Here is a 27,596-nt window from a genome sequence, read left to right as displayed (position 1 = left end):
TGCCAAGTTCTGCTAAGCAGGAAGTCATCCAGAGAACGCTGTCTGTAGTAGGACTGAGGGGGTCTCTCCTGTCCTTTCTGAGGAGATGTTGGCTCTGATGTGACAGTGGTTACAGTATTACAGAGACACAGAAGAGGCGTTGCTATACTGCAAACGTCCCTCCAGCCAGCTAAGAAGAAAGCAAGGGCTACGTGATTGTCCATGGCATTCATTACCAGACATTCATCTGGGTAAGGAGTATACATTTAAACTGGTGTGTTGAACTTCCAGAGCACAAGTTGTGTCGTTGACAATGTCTGCTAGGTTTTGGGCCACCTTATCTGGTTGTATTACGGCTGTGGGAGTTGTAGCTCACACAGTATCCATACAAAGAGAGGCGCTTATCCCCCAGGCAGCCGTGCTGGCCTCATTTGGGTGGTTTCTGGGTTCTTCCTGGGTAGACAGGATCCACTGCAGGGGAGGTCATTTAAAAAATCTGGAAGTTCTATGAGTTGCCCTGAGGTCACCGGGTAAGTTCCTGGGACCGGTGTGTGGAAAGCTGGGGCCGTAGGAAGTGGCGTCCTCGCAGGGCACAGACTGTGTCAGGAATGTGCGTGTCGTTTTTCACGCCAGGAGTGAGCCACTGCTTTTGGCCCGAGGTGGGCAGCTTCCTCCGGCGGAGCAAACAGTCCCCGCCAGGCCGGCCGCGGTGAGCGGCTCTGCAGAGAACAAACCAGCCAGCGTGGCAAGGACGGTTCCCAGGCGCTGCACTGACTCTGCTGATGGGGCATCGCAGCCTCAGCACAAGCATTTTGTTGACATGGGGTCAGGATCCTTCTTTTTTTTCTTCTGGGTGCATCCTGTCAAGTAGGAGGCACGTGGTCTGTCTCCTACCTGGGGGTGACCTTTGAGCGCTCGGTTCGAGTGGCCTGTGCCAGATTTCTCCCCTGTGAAGTCACCGCTCTGTGTCAGTCAGTATCTTGTGGGGGACACTTCGAGCCTATGTACTTATCCTGGTCTTCCCCAGATGTTTATCTAATTTTTTTTAGCATCTATTGATGATTCTGGTCCAAATTATTACTGTGATGGTTGCCAAATGGTGAATTTTTTTTTTCAATTTCATCGCTTCTTTTACATTTATTAGTTGGCATTTTGTTGTAAAGAAGAGCTTTCCTCTCTCCCCCATTTACTTATTTAGCCCCTCATTTGTCTCATCTCTCCCTCCATCTGTGTTGAAAACCTGGAGCTCACACGCGTCCTTCCAATTCCACATCCATCCTGTGGCGTTCAGTCCAGCTCTCCCTCTCCTTATTTGTAAATCACTCCTCTCTCCCGTGATGGGGAATCTGGCTCCCGTAACCTTCAGTGCCTTTCCTGTCCTGCTGCCCGTCTGCTGGGCCTCGACCATGCCAGCTGCTTCCTCACTGGGCCGTTCCTCTGTTGCCTGCATTTTCAATTTTCTTTCTTGTGCTCCCCTTAGAACCCGACTTCTCATACCTGGAAACACTGGCTCCCTACCAGCCCTTGGCCATGAAATGCATATACTGCCCCATTGATACGAGACTGAATTTCATCCAAGTGTCAAAGCTGCTCAAAGAAGTGCAGGTAATGGGGAAACTGTGCTGGCGGCTCCCGCGGCCCTGGCATCTCTGTGCGGATCGTGTCTGAGGTGTGGGGGCCGGGATGGCGAGCTGCACTGCTTGTCTTCCTCACCCGTCCTCGGCCTGCAGAGTGCTCAGCTGGTACCCTCCAGACTCCAAACCAGTGGGCTTTACACCCTGAAAGAAGTTTCTCCTCTAAAGAAATCAAAAGTGGGAGGAAAAGAAAGTGTAAACAGTGTCTTATTTTTGATGGGGACCCTTTGTGTCCAGTTAAAAGCAAATCGCCCCCTCCCACCACCAAAAAACATCATTCTAGAAACACACTCGTCAAGATGAAAGACCACTGAACTGAAACATATATTGGGCCCTTTTTGCACACATGGGTTAGTACCGCAGTGTTATGCTTTTGTTAGCGGATTGTTTTGGTTTGGTGGTTGTCGCTTTTTTGTTTGTTTCATTTTGCATTTTCTGCCTTAGAGAAAGGGAAGGAGTAGTCGGGGTAAAGCATAGGCGAAAGGAACACTGTTGGCCCAGAAGGAGAACGGGGAGGAAAAACTCCCCGCCCTGGGTCACTTATCACTCGGGTGGCCCGTGTTTCGGGGTTGGAAGGGTGGTGGCAGTTGGTGAGGGAGACAACTCAGAACGGGCGAGAGGAAGGGTTCTGATGTCCCATCACCTCGGTGCGCCCGGGACCTTACGTGAGCGCCGGGGTGCCCTGGACCCTAGTCGCTGAGCGAGGTGTGGTTGGCTCCCTACATTTCTCGGCCTGAGCTGGGAGGTCACTTTCCTCCTCTTCACAGAACCCCTGACCTCAGGAGGAGAGGCGCTAACAGCAAACTCTAAGGAAGGGTAGCAGGAAACAGAGAAAGCTGGAGGCCTCCGGAGCGCAGGGGTAACAGCGGACGGTGACCCTGAGCTTGCTGGCCCTTCCTCTAGACATGGTTGGAGCAGTTAAGCCACTTCCGATTTCCATGAGCGATTTCATACACCACTGTGTGCCTGTCAACTTGCTGGAAGAAACAGTTAAGAGCCTGTTGTTTTCACTTCTGAGTAATGTCACCCTCGGTCCCTGAACCACGGCGGACTCCCCAGCCCCTCGGTGGTGTGTGAATAAGGGAAACAGGAGGCCGCCTGGTCTCCATTGCAGGGGAGGAGAACCTGGGGAGAGTCCTCGGGCAGTGACTGTGGAGTCGACCGGCTTTGAGACAGAGTTATAAGATGCTGACCAGGCAGGAAGGAGGGCGAAAGGCAGTCTGAAGAGGAGCGGAGGTGTCAGTCCCTAAAGGACAAGTGCGGTTTGAAACGCAACCCGTCAGGTCTGTTGGAAGCCTTGTTCTTCCGGGAACTTGAGGCTCGGTCCAGACTCTTCAGTAAAGGCAGTGACAATGCCTTGACTCTCTGGGTGCCACGTTCGGTTGGCAGTTGGGTGGTATTTGGCCAAAGTAAACATTGGTTTACTAATTGGTTTTCTCTCAAGATAATAAAAAGAGACATTTGTTAAAAAAAAAAAATTCTATCTGATTCAGTGTGTCCTACACAACTGAAGATAAGGCCTGACCATTGCCCACTGCCTAGTACCAGTAGACCTGCAGATCCAGACCAGAAATCCAAACTAGCACAAAAAGTCACAGTTCTTGCTCATCAGCCAGTAGCGGTACCAAGTCGATGACGGTAAGTGACGAGAAGACTGCCCTCAAGGGGCTCAGAGGCCATTTGAGGGTAGACCCATGGATGTCACCATCAAAGTGACTTGAATATAATGAAAAAATAAATACAAACCAAGGCAGTAAATCCCTTGCTCATCAACATGGCCGGCAGATCAGGGCTTTTCCCCTGAAATTTTTGATCTTCTTTCCCCCCACTTCGCTCACTGGTTACTTGGGTTTGACAGGATGAGAATTCGAAACGGCCAAGTGGTGAGCCTGAGCCCCGCAAAGGGAGGATTAGCTCAGGACGCGGCCTCTCCTGCCTCACAGCCTCCTCTTGTTTCCTCCTCCTCCTCCCCCCACCCTGCCCCTGTCCCGCCGGTTCCTCAGCCCCTCCACGTGGTCTGTCCTGAGCAGTACACCCAGCCGCCCCCGGCGCAGTCCCACCGGATGGACCTGATGATTGACTGCCAGCCACCCGCCATGTCCTATCGGCGCGCCGAGGTCCTCGCCCTGCCCTTCAAGCGTCGGTATGAGAAGATCGAAATCATGCCGGAGGTGAGCTGTGCTGCTTCCCAGGGTCACGCCCGGGTTTTCCACTTGAGTCTGCGGAAGACCGTCCCAGCAGTAGCTTTCTTTGGGGTTTGTATCACACGTGGATGAACCAAAGCACATCGACCCTTAAGCCAGTAACTGGGAAGAGAGGTGGGATTTTCAGAACCTCCGCATTTTTCCAGTAATGAAGTAACAGCTGTCAACATCCGGCCTGCTGGAGCACTGCTTATATTAAAGCTTAATGTGTGTGGGAGGCCAGGGCACAGGCCATAGCATGGAGAACAGGTAAGCCAGTGTCAGCTCTGTCCCTAACCGCCTGAGGGTGTGGGTTTCCTCGAACCTCCTGGACCCCATTTATGAGTGAGGGCCAAGTTTCACCAAGTTCAGAGATAGATGGAGGAGATGAGAGTAACCAAAAAGTAAGGAATGTAAACTTTGATTACTATTTGCATGCATTTTAGTATAACTTAAAGATTTTATTCTACTGAAGTCTACATATTTTTTAGTTCTATGATATCTGAGCTTGTTTTAATAGGGAAAAAAGGTAAAAAGCATGTCGTGCATGTGGAACAGCTGAGGTGGGTTGCGCCTGAGTGACAGGTGTGGGGAGGGGCAGTGGGAAGCGTGTGGCCCAGCTGCCACAGTGATGGTGTGCCAAGCTCTGAGGACACTGCTTCTGGCTTCCTGTTGCCTCCGGAGACGCTTGAACGTGTTTTTAGCAAACAGGAAAAAGAAGTAGGAAAACTTAAAAGCAGTGTCCCCCGATTCTCTCTGGAGCTCAGCAGAATAGCCAGATCTTGGACTTGGAAAACTAAGCCCCTGAATGTTGTCCATTTCCAAGACCCTAACAAAGGCTGGTGGTGGAACAAGGCCAGGTGCCATCAATGGGGACCCAGTGTCCAGTACATTCAGTCCTTTCCACAGTTAACCTGAGTTGTTCTTTTTTAAACTAAGAGCAATAGACAGGGGCTTCCCTGGTGGCACAGTGGTTTAGAATCCACCTGCCAATGCAGGGGACATGGGTTTGAGCCCTGGTCCAGGAAGATCCCACATGCCACAGAGCAGCTAAGCCCGTGCGCCACAACTACTGAGCCCGCGTGCCACAACTACTGAAGCCCGCACGCCTAGAGCCCGTGCCCCACAACAAGAGAAGCCACCACAATGAGAAGCCCGTGCACCGCAACAAAGAGGAGCCCCCACTCGCTGCAACTAGAGAAAGCCCGCGCACAGCAACAAAGACCCAGTGCAGCCAAAAATAAATAAATAAATGTGTTTTTTTTTAAAACTAGAGCCATAGACAAAGGAGATCCAAACAAATTTCCATAACTAATTTAGATAAAATTGATTCAGCAAGATAAAACTAGCAAGACTTGTTTGCTAGATAAAACTAGCAAGTGGTCGTGTTTTTCACTAAGACACATAGAAGTAGATGATCGTTCACATTTCACATCCATTTTCATTTCACTCTTGGTTCCTGGGGAGGGAGCCGTCACAGCACGTGTCCCCTCAGCAAACAGCATGTGGCCGGATCGAGGGGGCAGAAGAGCTGCCTGTGAGCCCAGGCTGGAGAGATGAAGTGGGGAAAGTTATAAAGGTGATTTTTTTAAAGGGGCAGTTTATCGCTTATTGGTAAGCAATAAACCAGTGGAGAGATATGTATAGTTCCTCAGGTTGACTGCTTTGAGCGTCATTGGGACGTTTGTGGTCTGCTAGTTCTTTAAAAGGAAAATAGCCATTTTTCGTTGGAGCTTGTGAGAGCAGCGGCTCGCACCCTGGTATCTCGGCTCAGCAGCTGACTTGCATTTCTCTCTCATAACAGCTCCTTCACAGGAGAGGTGGCCAGGGCTACCTGTGTCAGGAGTTTCCTCCCGACCCTAGTACAACTGACCGTGAGCACGGAGCTGGCCTCCCCTCTGCTCTTCCCTTTGAGGCCACGTCCTACCGAGACCCAAGAGAATGAAGAAAGTTCTTTCAGCTCTGAATTCCAGGTTACCCTTTCTCCATATTTCATTGGCCCAGCCCTTTGGCTTCCCCATTTAATTGTACTGCAAATAGTATGTTTATTGAGCTGTCACTATGGGCCAGGATCTGTACTCAGCACTTTCCATGGACTGTCTCACCCATCTTATGAGATAGGTACACTTACTCAATTAGACCTGGTCTTTTCCATCCCTGAAGAAACCTAGGTGATCACTAATATGTGCCCTTTGTGCCCCAAAGGTCATTCCTAACATATGTCACAGATTTTGTCCTTTAAGTGAGAGTAGAGCCCCCAGTTGATCTGTGCCGCTGCGGCGATGGGGCACCCAGCCCAGGGCCTTCCTGTGGGGATCGCAGTGCGGGGCTCCGTGTAATCCGCCACCAGCCGCAGCAGCCCTGGGGACTCGTTAGAAGTGCACCTTCTAACCTGCTGAATCAACACTCCAGGGTGAGGCCCAGCAGTCTGGGTTTCAGCCAGCCCTCCACGTGAGCCAGTGCTTGCTAAAATTTGAGGACTGCTGGTGTAAGAGACCTATTTCATATGTGCCAGTTTTCAATACAGAAGGCAAAAAGAAGGCAGAATGTTGAGTTTTTAAAGACAAAAAATTACTAGCCATCTACAAAGAAACAGTCTTACTAATAAGCTTCTGGCATTTCCCATGCCCAAGTGTATCCTCACCGTGATTAAACAGTCCACGTTAAGCTTGTCTGTTCCCATTTTAAATTACCAAAATAAAAGATAAATCTACCTCTTTTATACCTTCTGACACTGAGCCAGAGAAGGAAGGGATTGGCTTTGGGGAGTGCACAGCACGCTGTTCTGTCTTTCACAAAGCTCCTCCCTCAAGTCCAATGGGAGTAGACCAGCAGCCTTGACCCTGAGACCTGCCCCACGCCCACCTGTGTGTCACTGCTGGTCTCTGGGGGACCACCTCCATCTTCCTGCAGGTCGGCCAGGGCTCTTTTTGACCAGCTGTCCTCCTGAAGCCTCCTGCTAGAACGTTGAAATAATTGCTCTTTGCTTTAGACTTCCAGTTGCCTAACCCATGAGGTTAATATTGCCTGTGTTGGAATTTTTTGTTTCGTTTTAGTAGTTTGGCATTGATGATGGATTTTTTTTTTTTTTGATTGGGAGGGAGAGATGAAAGCAAGTTCCCCTCCAAAAAGGGGCCAAGTTTTTGTTTTGTGGTTTGTAGCAAAGAAGTGGCACTAACCATCCCCACTTGTAGTTATTTGGGTTGTTTAATGTATTTTTATGATTGTGCTTTTCATTTTCTCTGCATTTTACTCATCTCAAAGTGAAAGGCTCTGACCCAGTGTCTTTGCGTTATTTTTGTCTGGTATTTACCTTCTGGCCAAGGTCTCACTTACAGTGGCTGGGCTTGAAGGCTTAGGCTTAGATTCCAGTACTCTAAGCCAGCAGTCCTCAAACTTTTTGGTCTCAAGACTTCTTAAAAATTAGAACCCCAGAGAGCTTTTGTGTATTTGGGTTGTATCTATTGATACTTGCTATAATAGAAGTTAAAACTAAGACATTTTAAAAATATTTAATTCTTAAATGAATAATTAATGAATTATTAAATAAAAAATAATGTAAACCCATTAGATGTTAACACAACTAAAAGATTTTTTTTTAATTTTCATTTATTTTTGGCTGCATTGGGTCTTCGTTGCTGTGCGCAGGCTTTCTCTATAGTGGCGGAGAGTGGGGGCTACTCTTCATTGCGGTGCACGGGCTTCTCATTGCGGTGGCTTCTTTTTGTTGTGAAGCACGGGCTCTAGATGCGTGGGCTTCAGTAGTTGCAGCACGCGGGCTCAGTAGTTGTGGCTCGCAGGCTTAGTTGCTCCACAGCATGTGGGATCTTCCCAGATCAGGGACCAAGCCCATGTCCCCTGCATTGGCAGGTGGATTCTTAACTACTGAGCCGCCAGGGAAGTCCCTAAAAGGTCTTTTTTGGAAAATGTTTCAAAAAAAAAAGAGAAGAAGGGCACTGTTTTACGTTAGCAAATCTCTTTAACGTCTGCCTGTGGAAGACGGCTGGATTCTCCTGTCCCCTTTTGCTTTCAGTCTGTTGTGATACACATGTCATGTAGCCTCTAGAAAATTCTAGTGAACCCTTGTGAGAGAATGAGAGTGAAAAGGCAAAACATCTTATTATTAATGACAATCATATTGACCTCGATGCTGCAAAAGAGCCTCAGGAGCCGCAGGGGCCTCTGCCGCCACACCTGAGAGCCAGCGCTCTGGATGGTCTTCTTTTGTTTTTAAGGCCCCTCAGGCTTCTCGAGCTTTTATGTTTATGACTCTGTCGTAAGATTCATTTTTCAGTAAAAATAAGCCTGTTCATTCTAGAAAACTTGGAAAATAAGGGGGAAAAAAAGGACAAAGACAAAAAAAAATCAGTCCTAATCCCAATACCAGACGTAATTACTGTCCAGTTTTTTTGTATTTGCTTTGTGTGTTCACGCTGTGTGTGTGTGTTTGAATCATACCTCATAATATCTTTGTAAAGTAACAGTATATTGTCGTTAAAGATATTTCAAAAGCATCTTAGGTATATAATGGTCTATCCTAAATGCATCGTAATTTAACTGTTCCTTTACTGGTGGACATTTATTATTTCTGCTTTTTCAAACTATAAATAATACTTTGAGAAACATTCTTTTACATAAATCTTTGTATGTGGAATGTAGATATAGAACTAAAAGTATCATTTGGTTTTGCCTGGGAAATGCATGTGGGAGATGAAGGAGTTAAAATCTGCTGCTGTTCTTTAGGTTTTGCTACTATTAATGGATGCTTGTTTCTCCCCCAAATGAAAGTGTGTCCTCTGCAGCTTCCTTGTAAATCCTCCCTCTTTGTCCCTGTAAGTGCAAACTGGGAGAGCTGACGTCAGTCCTCACGGGCCCGCGCTAATAGAAAAATTCTGTTTCTGGGGTGGCAGGTGGATGCATCCTCCTTCCCAGAGGTGTCTGGCTGAGTCGTCTCGTGGGCTCTAGGTAGACTTCCCTTGTGGCAGAGCTGCCACTTCAGAGAGCCTTCTTGGAGATAGAATTTATTCCTGGGGCTGCCCAGGGAGAGTCGCTCACCTGCTTGGTTCCCACAGTGCTATCTGCAAACCTCCCAAGCCAATTCTTTGGCTTTAAAGTTCTGCCAGACAACTGACCTTTGATCCTTTGCTGGGAACAGTACAGTGTAGGAAGGAAAAGAATACTTACGGATGGGCATTGTCAGGAGCTCAGAGCACACACGCATCTCAGTGGGAACATTTCACACTGGTTTCATGTGTCTTCTCTTGTTTTCCCTTTTTTTTTTTTTTTTTTTAAATTGAAGTATAATTGACCTACTGCTGTGTTAGTTCCTGGTGCACAACATAGTGATTTAATATTTCTGTACATTACAAAATGATCACCATACTAAGTCTAGTTACCATCTGTTACCATATGAATTTATTACAATATTACTGACTATATTCCCTGTAATGTACATTTCATCCCTGTGAATCAATCTCTCTTATCTATTTCACTCATCCCCTCACCACTTCCCCTCTGGCAACCACCTGTTTGTTCTCTATCTATGAGTGTATTTCTTTTTTTTTTTTTAATGTTTGTTCATTTGTTTTTTAGATTCCACATATAAGTGAAATCATGGTATTTGTTATATTATTTCACTTAGCATAATACCCTCTAGGTCTATCCATGTTGTCACAAGTGGCAAGATTCCATTCTTTTTTTATGGCTAAGTAATATCCCACTGCATATACACACACACACACGTACATCTACACACCACATCTTCTTTATCCATTCATCTGTCAGTGGACACTTAGGTTGCTTCCATATCTTGGCTATTGTAAATAATGCTACAGTGAACATAGGGGTGCATATATCTTTTCAAATTAGTGTTTTGTTTTCTTTGGGTAAATACCCAGAAGTGGAATTGCTAGATAATATGGTAGTTCTATTTTTAATTTTTTGAGGAACCTCCACACTGTTTTCCATAGCAGCTACACTAATTTACAATCCCACCAATAGTGCACAAGTGTTCCCTTTTCTCTACATCCTCGCCAACACTTGTTATTTGTTGTCTTTTTGGTAATAGCTATTCTGACAGGTATGAGGTGATACCTCATTATGGTTTCAATTTCCACTTGCCTGATGATTAGTGATGTTGAGCATCTTTTCATGTGTCTGTTGGCCATCTGTATGTCTTCTTTGGGAAAATGCCTATTCAGGTCTTCTGCCAATTTTTCAGTCAGGTTGTTTGGGGTTTTTTTATGTTGAGTTATATGAGTTCTTTGTATATTTTGGGTATTAACCCTTATCTGATACATTGTTTACAAATATCTTCTCCCATTCAGTAGGCAGCCTTTTTGTATTGATAGTATCCTTCACCGTGCAAAAGCTTTTTGTTTGATGTTGTTCCGTTTGTTTATTTTTGCTTTTGAATCCCTTGTCTGAGGAGACATCCAAAAAAAAAAAAATTGATAAAAGACCGCTGTCAAAGAGCATATTGCCTATGTTTTCTTCTAGGAGTTTTGTGGTTTAAGGTCTTAGATTTAAGTCTTTAATCTATTTTGAGTTTATTTTTTATATGGTATGAGACATGAGACTTTTGCATGTGGTTGTTCAGTTTTCCCAGTAACATTTATTGAAGAGGCTGTCTTTTCCCCATCATATATTCTTGCCTCCTTTATCATAGATTAAATGACCATATACGCATGTGTTTATTTCTGGGCTCTCTATTCTGTTCCATTAACCTATATGTCTGTTTTTGTGCCAATGCCATTTTGTTCTAATTACTATAGCTTTGTAGTATAGTTGAAACTCAGGGAGTGTGATACCTCAGGCTTCGTTCTTCTTTCTCAAGATTGTTTTGGCTATTTGGTGTTTTTTGTGTTTCCATATAATATTAGAATTATTTGTTCTAGTTCTGTAAAAAATGCTATTGGTATTTTTATAGAGTTTGCATTGAATCTGTAGATTGCCTTGGGAAGTATGGTTATTTTAACAGTATTCTTCCAATCCATGAGCACAGTATATCTTTCCATTTGTTTCTGTTGTCATCAATTTCTTTCATCAGTGTCTTAGAATTTTCCAAGTATAGGTCTTTTACCTCCTTGGTTAGATTTATTCCATGGTGTTTTATTCTTTTTGATGCAGCTGTAAATGGGATTGTTTTCCTAATTCCTCTTTCAGACAGTTTGTTGATAGTGTATGGAAATGCAGCAGATTTCTGTATATTGATTTTGTATCCTGCAACCTTACTGAATTCATTTATTAGTTCTAATAGTTTGGTTGTGTCTTTAAGATTTTCTATGTATAGTATCATGTCATCTGCCAACAGTGACAGTTTTACTTCTTCCTTTCCAATTTGGATTCCTTTTATTTCTTTTTCTTTCTGATTGCTGTGGCTAGGACTTGCAGTACTATGTTGAATAGCAGTGTCGAGAGTGGGCATCCTTGTATTGTTCCTTATCCTAGAGGAAATGCTTTCAGCTTTTCACCATTGAGTATGATGTTAGCTGTGTGCTTGTCATATATGGCCTTTAGTATGTTCCCTCTATACCCACTTTCTTAATAGTTTTTATCATGATTTGATGTTGAATTTGGTCAAAAGCTTTTTCTGAGTCTATTAAGATGATCATGTGACTTTTATTCTTCTGCTTGTTAATGTGGTGTATCATGTTGACTGTTTCGTGAATATTGAACCATTCTTGCATCCCTGGGCTAAATCCCACTTCATCGTGGTATATGGTCCTTTTAATGTATTGTTGAATTCGGTTTGCTAATATTTTGTTGAGACTTTTTTCATCTATGTTCGTCAGTGATATTGGCCTGAGATTTTCTTTTTTGTGTGCTGTCTTTGTCTGGTTTGGGTATCAGGGTGATGCTGGTCTTGTAGAATGAGTTTGGAAGCATTCCTTCCTCTTCAGTTTTTTGGAATGGTTTGAGAAGAATAAGTGTTAACTCTGATTTAAATTTTTGGTAGAATTCACCAGCGAAGCCAGCTGGTTCTGGACTTTTGTTTGTTATTACTGATTCAGTTTCATTACTGGTAATCGGTCTGTTCATATTTTCTATTTCTTCCTGATTTAGTATTGGGAGATTGTACATTTCTAGCAATTTATCCATTTCTTATAGGTTTTCCATTTTATTGGCCTGTAATTGTTCATAGTAATCTCTTATGATCCTTTGTGTTTCTGTGGTGTCAGTTTTAACTTCCCCTCTTTCATTTCTGTTTTTATTTGTTTGGTCCCTCTCTCTTTTCTTGATGATTCTGACTAAAGGTATATCAATTTTGTTTTTCTTTTCAAAGAAGTAGCTCTTAGTTTCATTGCTTTAGAATTTCTTCTGCTAACTTTGGGTTTTGCTTTTTCTTTTTCTAGTTCCTGTAGGGATGAGATTAGCTTGTTTGAGATTTTTCTTGTTTCCTGAGGTAGGCTTGTTCACTGTAAGTTTCCCTCTTAGAACTGCCTTTGCTGCTTCCCATAGATTTTGAATTGTTGTGTTTACATTTTTATTTGTCTCCAGGTATTTTTTAAATTCTTCTTTGGTTTCTTCATTGACGCACTGGTTGTTGAGGAGCATATTGCTCAGCCTCCATGTGTTTTGTGTTTTTTGAAATTTTTTTCATGTAGTTGATTTCTAGTTTCATAGTGTGGTTGGAAAAGATGCTTGATATGATTTCTGTCTTCTTAAATCTACTGAGATTTGTTTAGTAGCCTAGCATGTGATCTATCATGGAGAATGTTCCATGTGCACTTGAAAAGAATGTATATTCTGCTGCTTTTGGCTGGAATGTTTTATATATATATATATATATATATATATATATATATATATATATATATATGCCATTTGGTCTAATGTGTCATTTTAAGGCCAGTGTTTCCTTATTGATTTTATGTCTAGATGATCTATTCAGTGATGTGAGTGGGGTGTTAAAAGTCTCTTAATATTATTGTATTGCTTTCAGTTTCTCCCTTTAAGTCCATTAATGTTTGCTTTATAGATCTTGGTGCTTCTGTGTTAGGTGCATATACATTTATGTTACATCTTCTTGCTGGATTGACCTGTTTTATCATTATGTAATGCCCTTCTTTTATTACAGTCTGTTTTAAAGTCTATTTTGTCTGAGTATAGCTTTTCATTTCATAGAATATCTCTTTCCATCCCTTCACCTTCAGTCTGTGTCTGTCCTTATTTCTGAAATGAGTCTTGTAGGCCGCATGTAGATGGGCCTTATTTTTTAATCCATTCAGTACTCTATGTCTTTTGAGTGGCAAATTCAGCCCATTTACATTTAAAATCATTATTTTATAGGTATGTACTTATTGCCATTTTCTTAATTATTTTCTGGTTGCTTTTGTAGTACTTTTGGAAAAGTTAGCTAATAGTCTTATGGGAGTTCCTTTGTATGTAACTAGTTGCTTGTCCCTTGCTGCTTTTAAAATTCTTTACCTTCAATTTTTGCCATTTCAATTACAGTATGTCTTGGTGTGGACCTCTTTGGGTTCATCTTATTTGGGACTCTCTGGGCCTGCATGTGTTTCGTTTCCCAGGTTAGGGAAGTTTTCAGTTAGTATCTCTTCAAACAGTTCTCTGCCCCCTTCTGTATTCTCCTTTTAAGTTCCCTATTATGTGAATGTTAGTGCACTTGATATTGTCCCAGAAGTCTCTTAAACGATTTTCTTTTTTCTTTTCTTTTTTCTGTTCAGCTTGGGTGATTTCTACTACTCTGTCTTCTAGTGCACTGATCTGTTCCTTTGTGTCAACTAATCTACTCTTGATTCCTTCCAGTGTAGTTTTTGTTTCAGTTACTGTGTTCTTTAGCTCTGGTTCTTCTTTATATTTTCTAACGCTTTATTAAAAATTTCTAACGTCTCACTGTGTTCGTCCATTCTTCTCCCAAATTCATTGAGCATCTTTATGATCATTACCTTGAACTTATCAGGTCAATTGCCTGTCTCCCCTTTGCTCAGTTCTTCTGGGGTTTTATCTTATTCCTTTTTTTGTAACATATTCCTCAGTCTCCTCATTTTGCCTAATTCTGTTTTTATTTCTGTGTGTTAGGTAGGTTGGTTACATTTCCCAATCTTGGAGAATTGGACTTTTGTAGGAGACATCCTATGGGGCCCAGCAGCACACACCCCTCTGGTCACCAGATATATGCTCTAGGGTCACCCCCTTTGAGGGCTGCATGGGCCCTTCCATTGTGGTAGAGCTGACTACCACAGGAACACTGGTAGGTGGGGCTGCCAGGTCACCTACCCAAGTGTGTGGGTCTTGACTCTACTGTGTCTCTGCCCCACTCCTTCTCATTGTGACTCCTTCTTCATATCTTCAGTTGTGGAAGATTATTTTCTGCTAGTCTTCTGATCATTCTCATCTATGGTTGCTCTATCTACAGTTGTAGTTGTGGAGTGCCCATGGAGGAGGTGAGCTCAGGGTCTTCCTACTCTGCCATCTTGGCCACCCCCCGCCCCCGTTTTTTGGTTCATGAAATAGTCCTCACATGTTTGCCAGTCATTTCAAATATCCTCACCTGCTTCCTCTGCCCATTTGATACTGATCTTCATGTTTACATAAATGGCATCTTGCATATTTGTTTTTTTATAAAGGAGGCTTGGATAGGTTGAGGTCTGCATGCGTTTAAGAACAGTAGTCAACTAAACTCGAGTGTTAGGGCCTCTCATAAGATCACACGTCACTGCTGGTGGCTGGGTCAGGGGACTCTGAAGTTGCAGAGGAGAAGGTGTACACATCAGACTCTGGTGTTAGAGAAAGAGATGGCCCACAGGTAAAAGCTGTGTATTTTACCTTTGGGAGAAGTCAGATTCCCAGGAATTAGACAGCTCACTCAGTCCAAATGCTGCTGTCTCTTCCCTTCCTGCCTGTCACTAGTCCCCTGGAGAAGTGACAAGGATGAAGGCAGAGGCTGGCATGGAAAGTCAGCACTTGGTGTATATTTTGAGTAAGGAGGACGTGTGTGTGTGTGTGTGCGTCTATACAAGAGTGTTAGGAGACCTGCAAGCTGGATAGAGGTTGTGCCAGGTCACACAGTGAGCTCTTGGTGGGGTGTTGGCATTTCATGGTGTGGCAGCGACTAATGAAAGGGGCAGCAGAGAGGGCAGCACCCAGGTCCCAGCACGTGGTGGCACATGCCTGCGCTGGGTGACTCTGGAGTCTCAGGAGAAGCAGCGCAAAAGACATTGTACCTCAGAGCACTGGGTCGGCTAGTTCTCTTCCTCTTCTCAGCCTGTTTACCTGCTGCCACCACCCCCTTTTCCCTCTGCTCTTCTCTCACCTCCTTTCTTCATCACAGTTGATTGTGTGTATGTGTGTGTGTGTGTGATGTATTTTTGATTAAAAATGATTGTTTTAAGTTTTTTACTTCTTAAAGTTATTTGGTCATTTTAGACTGCAGTGATGTAAATAAAAATTCAAAAGAAAATAATGGTGATCACTAAAGGCTCAGTTTTGACATTTGACGTCTGGTACTCTTCCACCAGACTGGCAGGGGCACGTGGTGCTGCGGGCCTGCTGGCCAGGGTGACCCTGACCCTGGGCGTCACCATCTAATCCTGAGCCGTGCACGGGGGTGGCACTGCCACCCAGCGTGGCCTCCTAGCCCCTGCCTCTGCACAGCACGGTGGCAGCACCCTCATCCCCCCAGTTTACAGGGAGCCTGACTGAAACCCCTCTGTTTGCTCCCAGCTCGCGGACTCGCTGGTACCCATGGAGATCAAGCCTGGCGTTTCCTTGGCAACTGTCTCGGCCGTGCTGCACACTAAAGATAACAAGCACGTTCTCCAGGTATTGTCGGGGAGGGTGAGGGCCCTGAAATACAGCGGACCTGCGGGAAGAACCCCGTGCAGGTGGGGGCCCTCCCCCTGGTGCCTCACGCCTCACTTCATGGCACGTGTGTGCCTCGGGGGCAGCTCTTTGGGCCCTTGTCTTCACCCCCCATGAGAAAAACCCCTTTCAGGGTTGGGCTGTGTCGCTCTTGTTCCTCCACATCATGTGTCCATAGCGACCACTTAAAGTGCGCTGTACCCCAGGCCAGGGCCTTACCAGGCGTTGTCTTATTTAATCCTCACAAAGTTCTCTTTACTATCACCGTCTTAGAGGCCATCTCTCTGCCCTTCATTTTCTTGACAGAAGGACTGTAGCCAGTCAGTCTGACCCCACAGCCAGTGTTCTCGGAGCTGCTGCCCCACCTGTGGTCACCAACACGGGTTATGAAGACCTTACGCAGACAGCACCGAATTCAGTCAATTGAAAATTAAGAATAGATTTTGATAAAAGGAAGATATCTTTGCTGAATAAGGTGTCGATTATATGTGGACAGTTGGCTTTAGCTTGTGTGCATTATGTGGAAATCCAGCTGGAGCCCCAGCTGATGGTGACCCTGAACGCAGGCCCAGGGCCCTTCTAGGAAGCGGGTCCCGCGGGCCGGGTAGCTTCACTCGGGCTCCCGGGTGACTTCTTGACGAGATCCCTGTTTTCCTCCCACCCAGCCCCCGCCCAGGCCCGCCCAGCCCACAGGCGGCAAGAAGAGAAAGCGGGCCAGTGATGACATTCCAGACTGCAAGGTTTTGAAGCCTCTGCTGAGCGGCTCCATCCCCGTGGACCAGTTCGTGCAGACGCTGGAGAAGGTGAGCGGGTGGGTTGCGCCGTCTGAGGCACCGCCGTCCCGCTCTGCCCACGGCGGCCCCACTCCGGGGAGCGCGTGCTGCTGCAGTTCGCCGTCTCCACTGTCTGCGCTGCTGGCTCCTCGGTCATGGTGGGGACAGAACCAGGCGAGAGCCGCGGAGACTTAGAGGAGAGCGGGCCCCCCTTCCCCCAGCCCCACTTCTCGTGGGAACCAGACTGAGGAGGGGCCTTTCTTTCTTCAGGAACGTAGCTGTGACAGATGGGGCAGGGGGACAGCCAGGAGAAAGAAGGGTCTGCCCCCTCTAGAGCCCCACTTTCCTATGAGAAGACCCCTCGCTGTCAGAGCCAGCATGGCCAGGTCAGAGGAGATACGAGTCTTGGGCAAGACTGGGGGCCACAGGGGCCACTGATGCCAGATCCCCAGGCACTCAGGAAGCAGAGCCAGCGATTCCCAGACAGGTTGGGAGGAGAGAGAAGCAGGCAGGCATTGTGGAGGACGGTGGTCCCTGCGCTGGCTCAGCAGCCATCCCGCCCCTTGTCCCTGGTGGCTGCCCACCACGAGGCGCAGATTTCACGACTACGAGGAAAAAGAGAACAACTTACCCGGAGAAGAGTTTGTAATTCTGGCTTCAGTCACAGGACTTCAGAGGTCCCTGTTTTGGCATCAGAATTATAGAATCCTTGATAGAAAAGAGGAGGAATTGGCTAAAGATAATATTGTTCGTGTTGCTTCTTACAAGAAGAACTGCAACTATAGTAGATCATTACAGGAAAAGAGACTTTCTTCTGTTAAACTAGTTACTGCCTTTTGTCCAAACTAAATAACTCAGTCGCTGAGTTCTTTCAAATCTTTAAAGCTTTCTCTTTATTGGGAATTGTTTTCTTCAGTACTCGTTTAATTTTCCCTGAAGGGAGGGCTTTCCTCCAGTTGTGTGGCTCTCCTGGCCCCTAGTGACATGGGGACACCCCGTGGGAATTACCCCAGGGAGCCCCATGTGCTGTGATCACACCAGTACCAGCTTCCTCCCGACCATGCTGCACCCCCGGCCCTGCTGACGGGACTCACGCTTGACTTGTTTCTTAAAATCTTGAAACAACTTGCTTTCCCAGAAAGACCTTGTTTAGCTCTTCTGCCTGGGCACCCGGGAGTTGACCCCTAGGCCCCGACCCTAGCTACTCCCCCCACCATTTCTGCCCCACCTCCTCCTGCAGGAGGAATATCCGTGGCCGCCCCAAACTACACGTGAGATTTCCAGAGCCAAGTGTGGAGAATCTCCCTAGGTCACGTTCATTACCTAGCCTGTGTCCTTTCAGGCAAATTAGTCCTCTTTCCAGTTCTTTTCTTCTTTCTCAACTTGACATCTGATGTGTAAGAAAGTTCTGAGTTAGCATTGGAGGTGGCCCCGGATACGCTGCCTTATCTGTCTTCTCCCTTGGGAAGGATTTGCCACATCAGCAGGTCAGTGGTATCTTGCTGTGAAGAATGGCGTTTTCCTGGGACAGGATGGCGCTTTTTCACCAGGGACCACAGGCGTGGCGTGGAGGCTGGTACGGAGCGGCCTGGCGTCCCAGGCTCCTGAACCCAGGTGCTTAGATGTGCTCCTCAGATAACAGCTTAAGCAGGCTGCAGGAATTCTGCTGTGCTTTGCATGCGATTTTGCATGTTTAGGGGCTTCAGTTTGAATTCTGTTGCTGTAGGTAGGTGCTGTGATTAGTCTGTAGAATTGTACTGAGTGTCCAAAATGCCAGTTTCTAGGATGTTCAGTTTAGCCAATTCTAGGAAGCATGATTTTAGAACTCTCAGTCGCTGAAATATCCTCCGGCTTTTCAGAGCACCCACCATCCTCCTGTCCCTTTTCTTTTGGAGCAGCATGGCTTCAGCGATATTAAGGTGGAAGACACAGCCAAGGGCCATATCGTCCTGCTACAGGAAGCTGAGACGCTCATCCAGATCGAGGAAGATTCGACCCATATCATCTGCGACAATGACGAGATGCTCAGGGTACGGCTGCGGGACCTTGTCCTCAAATTCCTACAGAAGTTCTGAGTGGAACACGAAAGCCATCTCCACTTCCCTGAGACCCTGCTGCAGTCCTTCACCGTGGCTGCCCAGCACCCAGCGGAGGAAGGCCATGCGGCCTGGCAGGTCTCTGTGGTGTTGGTCTCTGGCTTGAGGGACATTCTCAGGAGTTATGGCCAGAATCTCCGGGTCTGGCTTCTTAGCACTGTTTCAGGCAAGAGCTTTCCCTTTAACCTTCAGGCTCGTCTTCTTCCCAGTCCTGCCTCTCTCGGGTAGCCAGGCAAGTGAGGCAACAAGCCGAGGAGAAGGCTGAGAGCTACAGCAGCTTTCCAGGAGGTTAATAAATAGTGGAAGGAGAGGTAAAAAGATGAGGACTTGTGACCTGTTTTTCATGGTTTCACAGGCTTCGGGCAGGGGAACTAGTCTTTGAGTTTGTTTTATTGTCTACAGTGCTGTACCTAATAAGAAAGATGATCCCCCAAAATTAGCAAAATGAACCCATCTATCTGTGTTTTACCATGTGAGCTCATTTTGTTAATAAAACTTATTTTTTATAGAAGTAGCTGTGTTCTGCTGAACCTACAATTTATACAGCCATTTAGTATCTGAAAGAATATGAAAATATACAGAACTGAACTTAGAAAACACCACAGCAAATTTTAGTTTGGTGTGTGCATTAGTATATTTCTTAAATTGTACGAACGGGTGCTTAACTTCATCTGAGCTGCGTCAGTATGAGAAACACCAGCACAGAGCGCTGACACCGACCTTGACCTTCTGAACCTGAACCAGCGTCTCAGTCTCCACTCACAACCTCTGCTCACCACTGCCTCCCCCACAGATGATCAGGATTCTCCGCGTTCCTGAGCAGTAAACTCAGACACCTGTGTTTGAAAAAATGGAATTGCTTAAAATGGGTATTTACATCAACTCTGAGATAGCATCAGTTGTAACACACATGCCAATTCCGCAAGTATTAAAATGTGGGGAGTAGCATGCAAGTCTTAGAACTGGCCAGCAGTGGAAGTAGATGCTTACCGTCTTTTCAGACCAGTTGAAATTCAGTCGGAAGTCAGTCCAACCTGCAGCAGCAAAGCATCACAAAGGGCTTTAGTGACCCAAGAACTATAACACTATAGAACTACTTCCTCAGGTTTCATGGAGAGTTGGCTGTCAGTTCTGTCTCTGGAATGGACATGTCAGTGGGAAGCAGTTCTTCATTAGAGGAGGAAAAAGGCAACTTCATTTTTGCCATCTCCAACTTTGCCAGCCTTGGGCCCAGGAATGCTTCAACCGGTCTCTGTTTGTTTCCCAATGTGCAGATCATTCCAATCGAGGGGCCTAGGGTGTGTCCACAGAATAAACTGCGGGAGAGGACTAACATTACAAGAGACGGACATGCCATGGTTATGAACATTTAGTTTTGTTTTTAGTAGGAGAATTGTAAATATGCAGCACATGTAGGCATACTTCCTAATAAAACTTATGAGAGAAATCAAGTTTTTTAAAGTTTTCTTAACATCTTGAAAAATGCAAAAGCAGTATAAAATAGGAAGAAAAATCAAAATGGTTATTTTACTTAAATGTTCCAACAGTGATACGTCCAGGAATGACTTGGATTTGTCCAAGTTGGATTTCTGTTAAGGGCTTGATTAACCCCAAGGGCTCAATGAGAGGTGGTTGAGAGGTGGTTACTAAAGAGACAAATAGTATGTAAATGCAAATTAGTCAGTAAACTGATGTGCAGGAAATAAATTATGAAGGTTTTAATTGTCATTACCACCTACTTCATGGCAGAAGCCAGAGACAGGAAGAAGCAAAGAATCATTTGTTAGAGCAGAGAAATCTAGAGCTGGCCCTCCCAAGTATTAGGAGAGAGCAGTTATGAATAACTCTACCTAGAGTTCAGGTATTTGGATAACACACCAGGTTGGTGAATAGAAGACCCAGAAGAAATGGTGGAACCTGCTGTCAGTGCTAGAATTATACCACCAATAGTGGCTTTGTTATTTGGAAATGCAGCCCGCTGACTATTCATACCGATCTGGGGAAGAGACTGACATTTAGAAAAATTTCTACTCGAGCCCAACAAACGCCTAATGATTAAATAGTAATTGAAAAACCATTAAAAATAGTGAGGAGGTGGCGCTTCCCTGGTGGTGCAGTGGTTGAGAATCTGCCTGCCAATGCAGGGGACACGGGTTTGAGCCCTGGTCTGGGAAGATCCCACATGCCGCGGAGCAACTGGGCCCGTGAGCCACAACTACTGAGCCTGCGCGTCTGGAGCCTGTGCTCCGCAACAAGAGAGGCCGCGATAGTGAGAGGCCCGTGCACCGCGATGAAGAGTGGCCCCCGCTTGCCGCAACTAGAGAAAGCCCTCGCACAGAAACGAAGACCCAACACAGCCATAAATAAATTTTTAAAAAAATTTAAAAAAAAAAAATAGAGACCTGATTTTCTTATTTCTTTTGATCTTTCTGCAGAGTAATATATCCATTGCTGTGTAGCAAATTAGCCCAAAATTTAGTGGCTTAAAATAGCAAACATTTATTATCTCACTGCTTCTGTGGGTCAGGAATCAGGTGTAGCTTAGCTCGGTGCTCCTGGTTCAGAGGCATCTCTCCACAGGGCCACAGTCAAGGCACTGGATGAGGAAACTGAGGTACAGCAATTAACTTTCCCCAAAACCCATCGCCAGTAAGTGGCTTCTGCCTTACCTTAACGTCGTGTGTGAGCATCAGGGATCAGGAGCTGGGGAAGGGACTTAAGGCGTATTGTCCATTTCTTTTTAAGTAATGGTAACAACTGTTTGTCGTCTTGAACCCTGGAGAGCTTGAAGCCTTTGGGCCTCACCGTTGTCCTATAAAGGCAGAAGTTGGCTTTTCCAAACTACAGACATACCTTGGCAATATTGCTGGTTTGGTTCCAGACCACAACAATAAAGCACATTATCACAATAAAGCGAGTCACATGAATTTTTTCATTTCCCAGTGCATATAAAAATTATGTTTATACTGTAGTCTATTAAACGTGCAATAGCATTATTCAAAAAAAAAGTGTACAGACCTTAATTTTAAAATAATGCTGCTGGGAAAATGGCACTGATAGACTTACTTGACGCAGGGTTGCCACAAACCTTCAATTTGTAAAAAAAAAAAAAAAAAAAAAGCAATATCTGCAAAACACAATAAAATGAGGTTTGCTTGTACAGTGAAGTATCAACAGAAATGAGAGTGAAGAAACCTCCAAAGCTGTATGATCATATATTCATGTGAGCCAAGCAAACTGGTGAGGAAAGGGAGCTACTTTCCTTTGGCCCAAGTCCAGTTTTTCCATGAGGAAAGTTGAATGCTGTCTCATTGTTTCATGCCATACTGTGGGAAGGTAGAAAACCTCTGATGTGCCCAAATTCACTGCAGTGGAACGATGGGTAAATAACTTTACTCTTTTTCAAACCTAGAATGAGGTAAAAATAACCAACTACAGTTCTGATGGAAGTTGCAACTAAATTATGGAGATAGGCAATGTAGAACTGAGCCAAACACGTCTAATCTTGCAGGAGGCTGCAGCCAGCACTGTTCTTGGATCCCATTTTAGGTTTAATCACATCATAGAAGCATTTTACCATCTATAGATTCAATGCCATCCCTATCAAAATTCCAATTGCATTTTTCACAGAAGAAAAAACTCAAATTTGTATGGAACCAGAGAAGACCCTGAATGCCCCCCCCCCAAAAAAAATTATGAGAAAGAAGAACAAAAGCTGGAGGCACAACTCCTGATTTTAAGCTTTATTACAAAGCTATAGTAACCAAAACAGTATGGTACTGACATAAAAATAGACACACAGGCCAATGGAACAAAATCGAGGGCCCAGAAATAAACCCACACATATACAGTCAACTAATATCTGACAAGGGAGCCAAGAAGACTCAATGAGGGAAGGACAGTCTTGTCAGTAAGTGGTGTTGGGAAAACTGGATAACCACGCACAGAAGAATAAAATATCTTACACCACTCATAAAAATTAACTTGAAAAGGAGTAAAGACTTAAATGTTTAAGACCCAAAACTAGAACTACTGGAAGAAAATGTAGGGGGAAAGCTCCTTGACATTGGTCTTGGCAACAATTTTTTGGCTATGACACCAAAAGCACAGGCAACAAGAGGAAAATAAACAACTGGGACTACATCAAACTAAAAAGCTTCTGCACAGCAAAGGAAACCAGCACAATGAATAGGCAACCAAATGGGAGAAAATGTTTGCAAACTATCTGATAAGGGTTTAAGAGCCAAAATATATCAGGAACTCATACAAATCAATAGCAAAAAAAGTGGGCACAGGACTTGAATATACATTTTTCCAAAGACATACAAATGGGCCAAAAGGTACATGATAAGGTGTTCAACATCACAAATCATTACCATACACATACACAATGGAATATTATTCAGCCATAAAAAAGAAGGAATTCCCATGTTTTACAACAACATGGATGGACCTTAAGGGCATTATGCTAAATGAAATAAGTCAGACAAGCACTATATGTTCTCACTCATGTAGAATCTAAAAGAGCTGAACTCAGAGGTAGAGTAGAATGGTGGTTGCCAGGGGCTAGGATAGGAGGTGGGGAAATGGGAAGATACAAATGTCCAGCTATAAGATGAATAAGTTCTAGGAATCTAATGTACAGCACTGTGACTGTAATTAACAATGCTGGATTATATACTTGAAAGCTGTTAAGAGAGTAGATCTTAAAAGTTATTACCACACAAAAAGGTATTATGTGATGGGATAGAGTTAACCTTTTTGTAGTAATCATTTCTCAGTGTATATGTGTATCAAATCATGTGTACACCTTAAACTTACATATGCTGTATGTCAATAATATCTCAATAAAACTGGGAAAAAATTACATGTATTAAACTTAAGCATTCTTTGCATCACAGGACCACAGATCTCTGAAAGGTGTTTTGCCCACATCTTGTCATTAAACATGTGGAGTATTTCTTCTTTCCCTTATATTGTTATCTGAGGCCACTGAAAAAAATAGGGGTGTATCCTCTGCATGATAATTCTTATGTTAGCAGAATTTATCCTTTACCCTTCTCTACGATAAGCCACAGTAATAATTTCTAAGGCATTTATAAGTCTTCGTGACATACAACTATGAAATCAGTCACAAATGAAAAGTCACTTTAATGCACATCATTACAGTAATTTGGGGTTACCAAACACATCAACTAAAAGTTTGATAACATTTTTTAGAATATCTGATATAAATTTTTAATCTAGTAACTAATTACACTGCTCACAATATTTTGAAAATAAAGGACTTTGTTCTTTATTTTTGTTACAAAGTCTTTTCCAATCATCTATAGGCCCTTCCAGCCATCAGTGAGTATTTATTAAGCACCTATTATATCCTGTGCATTGTGTTGTCTCCGATGACTTTAACTCACCAGAATAACAGACAAAATACAAGTTTCGCCCAAACTTCTCACAAGTATAGAGGAGCAGATTTCCAGGAACATGAGCAAAATATTGTTTAAATAGAAAATCATACATAGAATTAAAAAGTTAGCAAGATTGCAGAATACAAGGTTAATATACAAAATCAACTGTATTTTATATATTAGTAATAAATAATTAGAAAAAGAACTTGTAAAAAAACAGCAATTCTACTCTTAATAGTGTGAAAAGACACAGTTAGGAATAAACTTTTGAAAAAGATGTGTAAGATCTCTACACTAAAAGTCTCAAAATTGTGATGATAGAAATTAAATAAGATCAGAATACATGAAGAGATATATCATGTTCATGGATTAGAGACTCAGTGTTATTAGTATTTCAATTCTACACATTGATATACAGATTCAATACAATCTCATCAAAATCCCAGTGGATAACAAAAAAAAAATTTTTTTTTTTTATTGGGCAAAGGACTTGAATAGACATTTCTCTGAATAAAATATACAAATGGCCAATAAGCACATGAGAAGGTATTGAACATGATTAGTCATTAGGGAAACGTAAATCAAACGGTCAATGAGATATCACTGCACACCTACTAGGATGGCTATAATTTTAAAATTATTAATTACAAAACAAAACAAGTAATGGCAAGGATGTGGAGACACTGAACCCTTGTGCACTGCTGGTGGAAATGTTAAATGGTACAGCTGCTGTGGAAACTGTTGGCAGTTCCCCAAAAAATTAAACTTTGAGTTACCATATGATCCAACAATTCCACTGATCAGTATATACACAAAAGAATTGAAAGCAGGGACTCAAACATGTTTGTACATCCATGTTCATAACAGTATTTATGATGGCCAAAATGTGGAAGTAACCCAAGTATCCATCAACAGGTGAATGGACAAAATATTTTATGCCATAACTATTTATACACACACACAATGAAATATTGTCCAGCCATAAAAAGGAATGAAATTCTGATACATGCTACAACATGGATGAACCTTGAAAACATGCTATATAAAATAAGCCAGACAAAAAAGACTTAATACTCTATGATTCCGTTTATATGAATATCCAGAATAGGCAAATCCATAGAAACAAAACAGAGGTTATCAGGAGCTGAAAGGAAGGGGGAATGGAGAGTTACTGTTTAATGGGCACAGACTTTCTGTTTGGGAAGACAAAAAAGTTCTGGAAATAGCTAGTGGTGATGGTTACACATTGTGAATATACTTAATGCCACTGAATTGTACACTTAGCAGTGGCTAAAATGCCACATTTAAATTGATGAAGTTAGAACACATCCTCTCACCATACAGAAAAATAAACTCAAAATGGCTTAAAGACTTAAACATAAGACATGACACCATAAACTCCTAGAAGAGAACACAGGCAAAACATTTTCTGACATAAATTGTACCAATGTTTTCCTAGGTCAGTCTACCAAAGCAATAGAAATAAAAGCAAAAATAAACAAATGGGACCTAATCAAACTTACAAGCTTTTTGCACAGCAAACGAAACCATTAAAAAACCAAAAACACAACCTACAGAATGGGAGAAAATATTTGCAAATGATGCAACCAACAAGGGCTTAATTTCCAAAGTATACAAACAGCTCATAAAACTCAACAACAAAAAAACAAACAACCCAATTGAAAAATGAGCAGAAGACCTAAATAGACATTTCTCCAAAGAAGAAATACAAATGGCCAATAGGAACAAGATGCTCAACATCACTAGAGAAACGCAAATCAAAACTACCATGAGGTACCACCTCACACCAGTCAGAATGGCCATCATTAAAAAGTCTACAAATAACAAATGCTGGAGAGGGTGTGGAGAAAAGTGAACCCTCCTACACTGTTGGTGGGAATGTAAGTTGGTGCAGCCACTGTGGACAAAAGTATGGAGGTTCCTCAGAAAACTAAAAATAGAGTCACCATATGACCCATCAATCCCACTCCTAGGCATATATCAAGACAAAACTCTAATCCAAAAAGATACATGCACCCCTATGTTCATAGCAGCAGTATTCACAATAGCCAAGACATGGAAACAACCTAAATGTCCATCAACAGGTGAATGGATAAAGAAGATGTGGTACATATATACAATGGAATACTACTCAGCCATAAAAAAAGAACAAAATAATGCCATTTGCAGCAACATGGATGCAATTAAGAGATTATCATACTAAGTGAAGTAAGTCAGAAAGACAAATACCACATGGTATCACATACATGGAATCTAAAATATGACACAAATAAACCTATCTGCGAAACAGAAGCAAACTCAGAACAGACCGGTGGTTGCCAAGGGGGAGGGGGTTGGGGGAGGGATGGAGTGGGAGGTTGGGGTCAGCAGATGTAAGCTTTTATATATGGAATGGATAAACAACAAGGTCCTACTCTATAGCACAGGGAGCTATATTCAGTATCCTATGATAAACCATAATAGAAAATATTTTAAAAAAGAATGTATATGTATGTACATATACATATATATGAATCACTTTGCTGTATAGCAGAAATTAACACAACACTGTAAATCAGCTACACTTCAATTTTTTAAAATTAATTTTTAAAAAGTGGCTAAAATGGTCATTTTAAGTTCTGTGTATTTTACAAGAATTTTTTTTTTTTAATTTTCAGATCCAGCAGGATAGAAAATCTTTTTTTTTCTTTTAGAAAAAAAAAGAAATTGACAAACTAATTCTAAAATTTATATATAGAAATACAAAGTAACTATAATACCCAAAGCAATTTTGAGAAAGATGAGCAAGTTGGAGAACTTACACTACTTTATTTCAAGATGAACAAGAAAGCTACATTAATCCAGACAATCTGGTACTAGTAACAAATCAGCATGACAGGAAAGAGAGCTCAGAAATACCCACACTTACACAGTCATTACGTTGTCAACAAAGGCCCCAACCAATTCAGTGGAGAAAGGAAATTCTTTTTAACAAATGGTGCTGAAACAACTAGATATTCATGTGCAAAAAAAAAAAGAGAGAAAGAAAAGAAAGAAAGAGGACTTCCCTGGTGGTGCAGTGGTTAAGAATCCACCTGCCAGAAGTTGAGACACAGATGTAGAGAGCGGTGGTATGGACACCAAGGGGGGAAAACTGCGGTGGGGTGGGGATGGTGGTGTGCTGAATTGGGCGATTGGGATTGACATGTATACACTGATGTGTATAAAATTGATGACTAATAAGAACCTGCAGTATAAAAAAACAAACAAACAAAACAACTAATACTAAACTTTCATTGGGTTATTTGTATGGAAATATGTTAATATAAATGTTTCAGACATTACATGAAATTTCTAAAAATCTTATATGTTCTGGTATAATGTTATAAGTCATAATTCTAGTTATTACTTTAAAATGTATATCTCAGAAATAACTAAAAAACAAACAAACAAAAAAAGAATACACCTGCCAATGCAGGGGACACGGGTTCGAGCCCTGGTTTGGGAAGATCCCACATGCCGTGGAGCAGCTAAGCCCGTGCGCCACAACTACTGAGCCTGCGCTCTAGAACCCTCGAGCCGCAACTACTGAGCCCACATGCCACAACTACTGAAGCCCGTGCGCCTAGAGCCTGTGCTCCGCAACAAGAGAAGCCTCTGCAACGAGAAGCCCGCGCACCGCAAAAGGAGAGTAGCCCCC

General features: G+C 43.3%; 1 protein-coding gene across 2 annotated transcripts in view; it reads left to right on the top strand.

The window, feature by feature from the left end:
• The window catches only part of INTS9 (integrator complex subunit 9), a 104,073-nt gene extending 85,074 nt beyond the window's left edge, over nt 1-18,999 (top strand). For both annotated transcript variants that reach the window (XM_082468888.1, XM_082468887.1), the window contains exons 13-17: nt 1,460-1,584; nt 3,617-3,784; nt 15,482-15,580; nt 16,285-16,422; nt 18,291-18,999. In XM_082468888.1, the coding sequence (XP_082325014.1) occupies nt 1,460-1,584; nt 3,617-3,784; nt 15,482-15,580; nt 16,285-16,422; nt 18,291-18,467 (707 nt within the window). In that variant the 3' untranslated portion in view covers nt 18,468-18,999. The remainder of the gene's footprint in view (nt 1-1,459; nt 1,585-3,616; nt 3,785-15,481; nt 15,581-16,284; nt 16,423-18,290) is intronic.
• The last annotated feature ends 8,597 nt before the right edge of the window (nt 19,000-27,596 follow it).

This window comes from Balaenoptera physalus (assembly GCF_965194825.1).
Source record: "Balaenoptera physalus genome assembly, chromosome: 7".
In the NCBI taxonomy this organism is placed as follows: Eukaryota; Metazoa; Chordata; class Mammalia; order Artiodactyla; family Balaenopteridae; genus Balaenoptera; species Balaenoptera physalus.
Note: the sequence above shows the minus strand (reverse complement) of the source record. Positions and strands in the feature narration are given on the sequence as shown.